At 54.9% G+C, this 12,902-nt stretch overlaps 1 protein-coding gene across 1 annotated transcript in view; it reads right to left on the bottom strand.

The window, feature by feature from the left end:
- The window catches only part of RIN3 (Ras and Rab interactor 3), a 123,197-nt gene that overhangs the window by 33,355 nt on the left and 76,940 nt on the right, over positions 1–12,902 (bottom strand). The window contains exons 4-5 of the mRNA XM_032404692.1: positions 11,332–11,404; positions 4,531–4,622 (exon numbers count right to left, since the gene is read on the bottom strand). Of these exons, the coding sequence (XP_032260583.1) occupies positions 4,531–4,622; positions 11,332–11,404 (165 nt within the window). The remainder of the gene's footprint in view (positions 1–4,530; positions 4,623–11,331; positions 11,405–12,902) is intronic.

The following is a 12,902-nucleotide window of genomic DNA, read 5'->3' as shown; positions in this document are numbered from 1 at the left end:
AACTTTTAGCCTGGCATTCGAGGCCTGTGGGATCTGGTCCTGCACATCTTTTCCAGCTTCACCTACTGAGTAGTTACCTACTCATTCCTTCCTGAACATGTCATGGGGCTGTCCCACCTTAAGGTCTTGGCTAATGCTGTTCCCTCTGCTTAGACTCCTTTTCCTACCCTCTCGACCTGGCAAACTCTTACTATCTCTCACAACCCAGGTCAAATGTTACCGTTTGGTGGAGCCTTCCTGACACATTCAGACCTCCCGTATACTCCTCTGAGTTCCCCCAGCTCTGGGGCACACCCTGACCCACGTGACTAGCCCTGGGACTGGAATTCTTGGGTTTTGTCTGACTCCCTCCCACCCCTTCCAGGCTGTGAGCTTCCATAAGGCACAACAATGCTTCATTCATCTAAGTATTTGCAGAACCTAAGGCATTCTGGCCCAGAGCAGGAGCTCAGCCCCTTGGCTCACACGAGTGCATGAGCTTCACCAGAGTGGACAGTCAGGTGGGGTTCTGAGCAGGGGCACTTAGGCAAGGGTCATTTTGATGGTAACGTGGGGATGACCTGAACCAGGGGAGGATGGCTACAGGCAAGAAGAGACGAGAAAATGGGAGGAGGAGGGCAAAAAGAGGGCCGAGGAGCTCCAGCCAGCCCCACAGCCTGCCTCAGGATAGCAAGGTGGGGCCATCATGCACAGAAAAGAAAAAGAACACGTTTTCCACCGCTTGCATGTGGCTTCTGGCAGGACCAGCACAAACAATGGGGTTCAGAGCAATGGGCCCGGGGCCTGGGTGACTAGGAACTGCTCCCCGGCCCCTAAGATAAGCCTGGTGGTTATGTTCTGGCAGGCACAGCCTCAAAGCCAATGCCACTCTGAGGGGTGGGGGAAGCTGGGACCGAGGAGCTGCATCCTAGGGTCTGGGGACCTGTCAGGGAACCACAGTGGCAGTGCGGGCCTTTATGCTAAAAAAAAAAAAAAGGGAAGTAGGTAACTTTCTCTGCAGCCTGCAGTATGCCAAGGCCAGGGGAGAAGCGGAACCCAGTCATGCAATGCTAGTGGTTGGCAAAGCGGGGGGCGCCCGGGCCCACGGGCACCACGCCAAGCCTCGGCTCAGCTGCCGGAGACGCCCGGAGCAGCCGTGTCTTCCCTGCCTCTGCGCTGTCCCCGGACCGAGGTGGACGTGTCGCTGGCCCGGCAGTGTCCTGCAACTCGGCCGGGGATGCCTCTTGCCGGGTGTCCGCTCCTACAATCCTCAGAGGGCCAGGGCTGAGCCAGGTACTGGGCTGTGGGCTCGGAGGGCCAAGGTGATGAAGGTTTCACGCTTGGGGAGCCCCGGGTTAGCGGAAGGGACAGAGAGGGGATGAGTAAATGCAGCCAAGTATTCCAGATGCCATGGAAACAGCTTGAAAGTCCAATGAGTTTAGTGAACACGTATTTTTGTGGCATCCCAAGGACGGGCGGTTGGACCCTTGAGTTGTCATTCACACTTGGGTTGTCGGTGGGTGTTTAATAACTAGGAAAATTCTCATTGTAGAATGTAAAGGAAAAAGCAAATTCCATGCAAACTGCCTACAGCTGCAGAACAGGTGCTTTCTCCAAACATGTTTTAAACATATTAAGCGTATATATACCTCCAATGCATCTGAGACCCTCTGCAAATCTAACCCTTATTTACCATCGGTTTCTCTACATTCCTCTTGCACTTAGAATCAACTAACTGCATGTAATTTCATGCTGGATTGCTCCCTGTGTTAGTTTTATGGCCCCAGGATGATACCTCTATAGAGTGCCCCCTGGAACACCGGCCTCCCCAGGGCCAAACCTGGACCTTCTGAGGTCCGCTCATGAGCCATGAGCAACCCCTCTGGGTTATCACATGGTGCTGACCCTGCAAAGAAATATCTCTGTTTCAGCAACATCATCCCTGCCCGAGCACCCAGGCTTTGCAATGATTTGGATATTTATTACATTCTGCTCGTTTTGTAAAAAGTGAGTAGAATGCCAGAAAAAGTAAATTGCAGACACTACTGATAGACACGTAAGCTTCACAACTTATTCCAAGGGCAAGGTCAGCGGGTGGGGTGGGGCTGGCTTTAGAGCAGGGAGGGTGGGGGCGGAGGGGAGCGGCGCCGGCAGTGGGGGGGGGGGGGGGGGCGGGGGGGGGGGGGGGGGGCGGCCGTTGCTACCCACAAAGCCCGGCTGACCTTTTGCTCTGTTTCTTGGAGATTTCCCAGTGTCCCTTCACGAAGTCCCCTTTTATCTATGCTAGTTCGAGTGGGTTTCAGTTCTTTGTCAGGAGAACGCCTCGTCTGGAACAATGAGAGATGCGCAGGGCACAATGCCTAGTGTGTCCGGGGGCCCTGGGCATATTTTCTTTGCCTTTGCATATTTCCTATCAGTGCTATAGGTGAAGGTCAGTCCAGGGACACCTGCCTGCAGTATAATCCCTCCCAGTTTTTTTTTGCTTTTTGTTATGCAAGCGACTTAAGCTTTGATGGAAGAGGCATCCTTCATTATCTTGAATAAACATGTTGCTAGTCCCAAGACTAGATTAACGGCCAGGCTGCCTTCCTCCACCAAAGCTCCTCTGCTTTAGAGATCTTGGTTGGTTTAGATTAACTGACCATTTGGGCCACTTGTTGTTGTTGTTGTTTTCCTCTCTTGCGGCATATTAAATTCCCCTCCCTTGTTTTCAGTTCACCAACTGAGAGTGAGCCTGCGAAACCCTAGGTCCCCACCGTCAGCCCCAATAAAAGCAGAACCCCAGGCCCGCACGATGAGGGAGCAGAAAGCAGCTGAGGACAAAACACAAGCTGACACCCTGCAACCCCCTCCCCACCCCTGCACTCCCAGGTGGGATACGTGAGACATTCCTCAGGCCCTCCCAGCTGCCCTAAAACTAAGGGAAGGGAGAAACAAATGGTTCACGGGTCGAAATCACAGTCCTGCAGGACAGGAGGCTCCCTCAGTTTACCAATGCCTTACTGATTTACAAGGAAAATGCATTCCTATCAGTAGCCTAACTTCCAGAGACCCATAGACTCAATTTCCTGGAGCCCTAACCTCCCCCTCCCTTCCATGAGTGATGTGGGAAACTGAGGCAGAAGGGAAAGGAAACAAAATTAATTTCTTTATGACCTGCAGCCCACTGCCTGAGATAGGCAGAGCGTGACATGCCTCCTGGAAACTCCCAACTGTTTAATGTTAGTTCCTTACTAGAAGGAAAAACCACGTTAGCTTGACAATAGCCGGGCCCCCAGGATCCTGAGAGTCTACTTTAGCATATGAAAATCCTTTGGGAGGCCTCCCTGTGTCCTGACCTCCCCCAACTCCCAAGTATATGATTAGTCACTCCTCATATCCCCAGTGCGGCAGCCCCTTCTGCCCAAGGATCCTGTCCCCGTGCTTTAATAAAACCACTTTTTTGCACCAAAGGTGTCTCAAGAATTCTGTCTTGGCCGACGGCTCTGGACCTCACCCACATTCCAGAACTACACGTGCGCTTTCTCCCCACGACCTTACCGTGAGGCCCCAGGGGTGCTGTGTAGTTTCCAGGTCGTGTGAGCAATAAAACTTTATTTTTTCAAAGTCTCCTGATGGTTGTTGCAAACGTAGGGCATCTTGCAAACGTCATAAGAACCACGAGGGCCGGTCCAACCACAACATCGGGCATCGATGGGCTGAGACCAGCACACAACACTGCCTGAACCCCATGGCGGGGCCAAGGGCTGGCGCAAACAGACCCCTCCCGTCAGAAGTAAACCTCCCCAGACCCCTCCCCAGACCGAGCCCATGCATCTCATGTTCCCGGCTGACTTGGCTTCAAACTGGCCCCTGACCTCTGCAAAACAACAGAGAAGGTCGTGAGGTGTAGCCGAGGGGAGGCTGGGAGGCCCTGCTTGGTGTCAGAAAGCCCTCGGCGCGTATCTGGCCCACCCTGGACACGCTTCTCAGCTGTGCTCAGACGTGATTTTGTATATTGAAAATGGGGACACGAGGATGACACAAAGACAATGCCAAGCAAGTACGAAGCACCAAAAGTATCATTATGCCACTTTAGACCTCAGGGGAGAGGTCACTGGGGCTGCGTGAGTTCCTAACCCATCCCTCATCCCACATCCAGTTCACAGTCATGTTCCTGTTGCTTTTCCTTCTGACGAGGGTGGGACTGGAGCCAGGGCTGGGGTCGTGCTGGTGCCCGGCTCTGGTCAGCGGACAAAGACCTGGGGGTTCCGCTCAGCCTTTCCCAGAGCCTCGGCCCTGCGTTAGGTCAGCCTGTGCTGGCCCTGACCGGCCCCCGGTTCCTCCAGACCCCTCGAGGCTGTGTGTCAGACCTTCTGGGTGGCTGTAAAACGTGCCCCTTTGAAAACTGGGAGCATCTCCGGGCTACAGGGGCTCGGCAGCCTGGGGAGGGAGACGGTGGTCCCGCAGGAGCTGGGACTCAGCCCGAGGGGCTGCCCCTGCTGGTCAGCAGTCCTGAGGCCCCACGTCCTAAAGCCCTGCCCCCTCCCCTGAATCTCGGAGGGGACTTACCCAGGCCCAGGTTGGAGATGGTCTCGAGGTCTGTGAAGCTGCTGGCCTCAAGGATGGCCTGGGGCAGCCTTAGCGTGAAGGGCAGCAAATCTCTGTGGAGACAGCAAAGGCCGGAGGTCATGTCGGGGAGAGGGACCCGTGTGTCCATTCCCTGGCCCCCTGCAATCCTGCTGGCTGCTGGGGTCTCCAGGCAGACTGGAAACTTCTCTGGGGCTGAGGGGCTGAGCCCTGTGGCTGAGGGAGCTACCAGTCAGATCTAGTTCTGGGCCAGCACTGAGGGACCCACAGAAATGGGAGACTCTTCTCCCTGGTCCCTGGTTTTCCTGGCCTTCGGGAAGCCTAGGTAGCTACCCTAGGTAGCTTCCTCTAAAGGTGCCATTCTGGGTAGAGGGCCCTTCCTGCCTGCTCCACATTGCTGCTCCCCACTGAGCCGGGCAGGGAGCGCACAGTCAGACTTCCCGGACGAGCACACAGTCAGACTTCCCCAGGGAAGGCTACCAGTCGGCCCTTCCGGGCTGGTCAGGCCCAGACCCAGACTGCGCCCTCAGCACTCATCCCACCTCAGGCCACCACTACCTCAATCTCTAAATTTGCAGGATGGTATGATTTAGTCCCGTGTTGCCTCAGTTTACCTGGTTGGCTGTCTGGCCTGCTGGCTGGGTTTCCAGTGGCTCCTGGGTCTCTGTGTATGTTGCCATGGGCAGTAGGGTCACTCAGCTCCTCTGGTGCCCACCCCCAGCCACCAGGACCATCCCCCGCACCCCCTCCGCCACCTGCTCCGTGTGCTGGTCAAGACGCCGCTGCAGGGATGGTTGGGGACCGGCTCTGGGCCGGGACTGCTGTATCCAGCGCCTTCCCGGGGCCTGGTCCTTGCTCTGCCTCTCCCACCAGCTCCTCCCTTCTGCCCCCCACAGACCCTTCCCTTGCCCTCAGGGGCCTCCCGGCTGCCTCCCCAGACAGCATGCTCATTTTCCTATAGTGCGTGTGCCTCGCTCATTCCCACCTTGGACGGAGCTCATCCCCTCTGACGACATCTACTTAGATTCTACAGAGCCTTTGAGGCTGCACCAGGGACCTCCTCCTTCTCCATGACCCAGCTATGTTCAAGGATTTCATCTGTCCCTGCCGCATCATCCAATTCACCACTTCACCCAGGGGCCGCCTCTTCTGATCCAAGGGAAAGTACCCACAGGAGGGGGTGTTTGCTGGGCAACCAGTATGTGCCCAGGTCCTGGGCTGGGTGTTTGCAGGCCTTATGTCACATGAGATTATTACTATTTTTTTTAAAGCTTTATTTATTTTAGGGGGGAGGGGCAGAGGGAGAAGCAGACTGCTGAGCAGGGAGCCCCAACACGGGGCTCGATCCCAGGACCCTGAGATCATAATCTGAACTGAAATCCAGAGTCGGACACTCAACCGACTGCGCCACCCAAGCACCCTGATATACAGTAATCAGCTATTACTATATCACAACAACCCTATCGGTAGGCATCAATACCTTTATATTACTTAATTAATTCCGGATCAGAATCCCATGGGGGAGCTGCTAAAAATGCAGATCCCCAGAACTATGCATGTAGGTTCCCAGGGTTGGGTCTGGGGGTGGGCCAGGAATCCCTATTTTTCACCAGCTCTCAGGGGGATCCTGATGGACACAGCCTGGGATGGGAATCACAGCCCCGAAAGCAAGGGCTATCGATAACAATAAAAATTTAGCATCTCTCCAGGTGTGTGTGTGCGCATGTGTGTGTGTGTGTGTATTCTCATATTTATATTCTCATATACATACATACATATATATTGTCATGAATATGAGAATATATATAATATATTCTCATTCTTATATTTTTCTTATGTAATGGACAATTAAGTCCATTAAAAAACATTCACAAAAACAGAAATTTGTAAAATGGAATATTGCTCCAATGGAATAAGAATGAATGTTCTAACATTTGCCCCCCCACACGCTGGTGAGTCAGCTTGTGTACCTCCCGGGGTGGGAGATGCCCCTCCCTAGAGGCCTCTGTTATAGCCAGTGTTTTTCGAACTTTTTTGACCATGACTGCCAGTAAGAAACACATTTGGCATCATGAGGCAGTGTGCACATACACACTCTCTCACACACACTCATACACATAACTAAAGCAAGAGTTTAGCAAAACAAGACTTATTCCAAGTTACATCAGACACATTCTCATATTTACCAGTTTAATTAAAATTTTCATTTAAAAGGAAAGCGGTCATGGGGCGCCTGCATGGCTCAGTCGGTTAAGCATCCCACTCTTGGGTTTCGGCTTAGGTCCTGATCTCATGGGTCGTGAGATCGAGCCCCGTGTTGGGCTCCGTGCTCAGTGGGGAGTCTGCTTGGGTATTCTCTCCCTCTGCCCCTTCCCCCCTGTGTAAGCTTGCTCTCGCTCCCACCCCCCTCAAATAAATAAATAAAATCTTAAAAAAAAAAAGGAGCGCCATCATGATCCACTAGACTGACGTTATGACCCCCTCCAGGGTGTTTTCTAACACTAACCGTCAATTCTCCGATTCTCCGCACACCAACAGGGTGTCCCACAAGTTCATTCAGTTCTGGCGCTACCTACCTAGAGTGAGTGCAGACCCCACAGGCTCGGGACTCCGTCCCCCCTTCAGATGCCTGCTGCAAGTCCCAGCCCACCCCTACTTGCCCCACGGACCCCTCCTCACATTTAACTGTTTGCCAGAATGGTGCACAAAACTCAGGGAAACACTTTCCTTACATCTACCGGTTTATTATAAAGGACACGCCTCAGGAGTCAGCGTGAAGAGGCACGTAGGCAAGGTAGCTTGCATGCCTCTCTGGGTGCGCCATGCCCCCCGCTTCACCCCGCACCTCAATGTGTTCACCCAGTGGGAGGTCGGTGGGTGGGGCTGGAAGTTCCAGCCCTCTAAACACCGGGTCTCCCTGTGACCAGCCCCTCCCGAGGGCGCCTAGGGGCCCTGCCTGTGTCCATTCTGGCACTAACTCAGGTAGCTCATTATGACTAACAACCCCCCCAACACTCAGGAAATCCCAAGGGGGTTTTAGGAGCTTTGTGTCAGGAATGGGGACAAAGACCAAACCAAATATACTTTTGTGTTATACTCCACTCCCTAATTGGCTTTTACCCAGGATTGAAAAACACCACATACCAATGATACTCTCTAGTTAATGCTCCTTCTCTCTTCCCCTGAGGGCTCAGCAACCCCACCCGGAGGCTAATGGCCCCCAGTTCACAAGGCTACTAATTCCTGACCCCTGGGTGTGCTGAGGATTTGTCCTCACAATCTTTCTAAGGGGCTTAGTAGAGCGCCTGGTGCGTACTAAGTGTTCAAGAAATGATCAAGTGCGTTCATGCCTCTGTTGCTGAGGAAAGCAGCCCCAGCATCTCCCTGGCTCCTCTGTTCCCCCACTCCTCTCTGCAGTGGCTGTCCCTACCCCTCTCAGTTCCTCCAACCACTGCTGAGGCAGGGGCCTCCTCATAGTGCCGGCATGGCTGCTGTGGCCCCGGGCTTGTCTCCCCTCTCCCCTTGCCTTGATTCCACCCCCTGCTGCAACCATGCAGCTCTGCTACAGTGCACACGGACGGGGAGCAGCAGTGTGGCTAATGGTAGCTGAGGAAGGATGTCCCCACAGCTCCTGGGCATGGCATTCAAGGCCTCCTCTCTCATCCCTGCCCACGTGTCTGGTTCTCCCCGTGCTGCCATGCCCAAGCTTCCCGCCACTAAGTGCTCTTTCCTCTACCTAGAGTTCTCTTCCTGCCCTTCCTTGCCTGGCTTCCGATGGCACCTCTTCCACAAGAAGGCCCAGAGCCTCCCATACATGGAAGGGGAGGGCTGCGTGGGAACAGCACGTGCATCCTCTTGGCCCCAGGCCTGTACAGGGGGCTGGGAAGAAGCAGCCGGGGCTCTGGAGTCCAGACAAGCTTGGGTTCAAATCGACTGAGAACTTAGCTGTGCGACCCGAGCTGGAGACACCCCCAGCCTCAGTTTCCTTGTCTGTAAGAACACACGTGATGGCTATTGGAGTGCTTACTTCACGCCAGGCCCTCTGGCAAGCCCCTTGCAAGGATCTTCGTGTCTGACCCCTAGCACAACCTGGGGGCAGGGGCATCAGCCCCTGAAGTGGGTCTCCAGATGAGAACACCTGCCCCGCAAGGCCACGGTAGGGGCTAGAAAGGACTCCGTGGGCAGAGCGCAGACCAAGCCAGACTCAGCACAAACGTCAGGTCAGGGGGAGCTGATTTTCGCAGTCACCGCTGCTGCCCTATCCGGACCGTGGACGCCTCTTACCAGCTCTGCCCACCCACGGCCCGGCCTCAGCGGGGCTTGCTCCTGAGGGCCTCAGTGGCTTGTTCTGGCATGCTGGAGCCTCACTGCCTGTCCCACTGGCCCTAGGGAGAGCCTCAAATGCCTCTGCCGTGGGAGCTGGCTGGCTGGCCGGCTTGGGGGTACAAGAGCCCAGCCCCGTTGGCTTTAATGACCCCGAGGTCTCTCTTATGCTCCTGAAAGCCCCCAGGGACCCTGCTGAGGCTGGGATGTCTCCTGCAATCGCACCCTTGCTGGGCTTCTCTCCCTGCCCCATCCTGCTCCCCCTTCCTCCCCGCTGCTCTCTCTTTGGGGGCAAGTCCTCTCAACTCTTGCCCCTAAGAGAGTCCTGGCTAAGCGGCTATTACTGTGCACCACCCCTGAGCTGCTGAATCAGAGTCTCAGGGGTGGGGGGGCGCGGGCAGGAGTCTGTATTTTTAACCAGCTCCCTGGGCGACTATGGGACCCTGTCCGGTCTGGGAAGCCCCTCTAGTCCTCACACCGGACTACCATCCAGCCTGGAGCATTAGGGTGAGCACCCTGAAGCAGGACCTGTATCTTCCTGAGCTGGGGGTGGGGGGTAGGGGGTGGGGGGGAGGGCATGCCTCCAATGAGCGCTCTGGAGCCGTGTTGTTCCTTCTTGGCTACCATCCCTTTGACAGGTGAGGTAACCACAGGCAGGAGAGGCCAGGTGACAGCCAGGTAACTGTCTCCAGCTCCTAGCCTGGGGTTCTTCCTCCCACGGCACCTCACCCCTGACAGACGGCCTTGGCACTGACACTAAATACAGCATGTTGACACCCAAACATACAGGCTCTGTGCCCTGTGATCTCCTCGTGGGTTCCCTGAGCAGTCGAGGGCGGGCAAACAGGTACCTGCTTCTCTGGAACGTAGAGAAACAGCCTCCAGAGGCGGAAAGATTGGGAGGTGACAGTGTGAGCTTGGTGACTATGGCTCCAGATCTCCCTGGACAGACCAAGTCACTACCCCCCATGGAAACGGAACTAGGACACCTTCTGGCTGGTGGGCAGCGTGCTGCTTCTTTATCCTCTCTTTCCCCAGCACCTGTCTAACGGCTATTATTCCCATTTCACACAAGAGGAAGTTGAGCCTCAGAGAGATTAGGTAGCGAGCTCAAGTTGTGGGCTCTGCAATTATGTCATCATTCAATTTTTTTTTTTTTTAAAGATTTATTTATTTGACAGAGAGAGACACAGCGAGAGAGGGAACACAAGCAGGGGGAGTGGGAGAGGGAGAAGCAGGCTTCCCGCTGAGCAGGGAGCCCGACGCGGGGCTTGATCCCAGGACCCTGGGACCATGACCTGAGCCGAAGGCAGACGCTTAACGACTGAGCCACCGGGCGCCCCGTCATCATTCATTTATTCATTTAAAGCACCTGGGTGTGCCAAGCGCTGCGCTGGGCACCCCTCCTGAGATAGGAACCTCTAAGAGCAGGAACGGGCCTGTCTGCCTGAGAGCTTCGCGTGTCGCAGGACACCACAGCCCTGGGGGCCTCGGCTGCTTTGCCTCGCAGGCCCGGAGGAACATGCTAGGTCATCCAATTATCATGGGAGGCACACAGTGGGGCAGTCGTAGCAAAGCTCACGGACCTGGGAGCTTTACGTACTTCGAATCTCTACCCCGCCATCGGCCAGCTGCGCAACCTGAGCAAGTTCCTTCTCTTAGTCTCAGCTTCCTCATCTGTGAAATTGGAACTTTTGCAAGATTTATGAAGGTAATGGATAGCACAGCGCTGGGTACCTGCGAGCCCTCGACAGGTGTCAGCGGCTCGCAGCTGCTGTTCCCAGCATCACCCTTCCAGCCCGTCCAAGCCCAGGAGGGTCCCGCTAGGTGGGAGGGCTGTTCTGGGATGAGCATGGTTTTCACTGAGCGGCAGGAAGGATGGGTCTCTCTGGAGCACGAAGACGTGGGCCTGGAGCCCTGAACCCCGAGACACCCCGTCCAGCCCTCGTCAAGGCCCTGCAGTTTAAGCCATTATGGCACCAGGGTGTATTTTTACGTTCCTGTTGACCTGAAACCAGTTCTGCGTAAACAGAGCGGCTCTGAGGGTGGTGACCAGTCACCCACCCCACCCAGCAGCGACTTAAGTATCACAGGCTCTGTCCCGCTGAGGGGTATCAGCCCTTCCTGTTGTCCCCACAGGAAGTGCCATCTGCCTGCAACAGGGCGGGTCAGGTCGGCTCGGTCCCCGGCTGTCCTGGAAGCTGGGGTGAGGGGCAGTGAGCGCGGGGGGGGGGGGGGGCAGGTGGTGATGAGGGAGGGGCCCTGCGTGGCCAGACCAAGATAGCCTCAGAGCCCACACCTCCCCTCATGGTTACCAGGGCAAAGCCAGGGACCGTCCCCTCTCTCTGCATCCTCTGGGCTGCACCTTTCCCTCTGGGGGCCCCTGCGCTCGCCCCCACCCAAGGGTGCAGGAACGTCTGTTGCACCCCAATGCCCTTCCATGGGGCCAGGTGTACTCACCTACTGACACAGTAGAATGCGATCAGTCTGAAGATGTCCTCAAACACAAGAACTGAGCCTTCCAGGTACAATACTGGGGAGAGATGACAAAAGCCTTGGATGAGTGTCCCTGCCAGACAGAAGGAGGCTCTCTGCGGGTGGGGGCCATGCCTGCCATCTTCATGGTGGGTCTTGGCATCCCAAAGCCCCCTACACATGGGCTGCCAATCAGACTGAAGGGAAGTGGGAACTGAACTTCTATGGTGTTAATCCACTGAGATCCCAGGGGATTATTATAGCAGCTGGTGTTATCTTTAATATACAGTCATCATCTGGGGCAAAATGACACAGAAGACTCCAGATTGTAAAAGCAGAATTAAACATTTAATGGATCGGGGTCATCTCGGCCTGACGAGGAGCTGTGAGGGACCAGCAGGAGGCAAGTTGCCCAGATCTGTCTTGGCCTCCAGGAGATGCGGGGATGCCGGCCCAGGGCCACTGGCTCTTCACCCAAGAACCCTTGGGCCTATTAGAACCTTACTTGATTTGGCTGCATGGGTAACCCAAGAGTGAGGGTGACCCCGATATTTTCCAGCTCTGACAACAAAGAGGGATCAACGCATTTGCCCAAGAGCTCATCCCATGGTGGATATGGCTCCTTGGAGGGGTAGGGTGCTGGACTGTGCCTGAAAGGGGAACATGGTACCACACCACACCCTGCTTTGGACCCTCAGGGCAAGGGGCCCAGAGAAGCTAAGCGGTTTGGTTGAGGTCCGCTGCCCATCTTGGTTGCCACCCACCCTCATGACTCCTTTCATCCCAGGGTTCCATATGCCCAATAGGTGAGGCTCCCTGTGCTGGGGACGCGCACAGTGAATTTTCTTAGGCATCAGAGCCACTGAGAAACTGAGGGTGTCACACTTCAGTTCCAATTTCCTAAGGTTCTTCTCACATCCGTGTGGTGGAAGGGAAGGCAGGACCTGGGTCCCAGGCGTGGCTCCAACCATGAGCTTAGTTCCTCCACCTGCAGAAGGAAGGAGCCTTTCCCACCCTAAACACGCCTGTATCTAGTTGACAGCAGGCTGTTCTTTTTTCAGAGCCCAGGACAGTATTTCACTGCATCGGTGATCTGCGAGATGGGCATACATGAACCAACATGTTTTGTTCCAATCGCTTTATTTTTATATTTGCCTTCTTTCAACATACTACACTGTGCTCAACAGTTAACATGATTTTTAAAAAGAAGTTCACATTCATCATCTATTTATGGCAAAGATATAATGGTTTCCCATTAGGGTAGATATAAACACTTTAAAACGGCGTTTAGTCGATTACAGGACCAGTGGTACTTGGAAAAGTCAGAAACATCAGTTCAAGGAATTAGCACCCTCTGCGAATGAATAGCGGTGGGGCGGCCCATAGCGCCACCTAGTGCTGGCATTTGGTGCCTCACTGACTCTTTCAAGAAGTGACTGGGCCAAGGGAGCCTGGGGCCAAAAAGTCCTAGCCAAGCCTAGCACACTGGGAGGGCGCGCTCAATAGTTAGCCGCTTTCGGGGCACCTGGGTGGCTCAGTCGTTAAGCATCTGCCTT

Source organism: Phoca vitulina, unplaced genomic scaffold (assembly GCF_004348235.1).
Source record: "Phoca vitulina isolate PV1807 unplaced genomic scaffold, GSC_HSeal_1.0 scaffold7, whole genome shotgun sequence".
NCBI lineage: Eukaryota > Metazoa > Chordata > Mammalia > Carnivora > Phocidae > Phoca > Phoca vitulina.
This window is presented reverse-complemented; position numbering and strand designations above follow the sequence as displayed.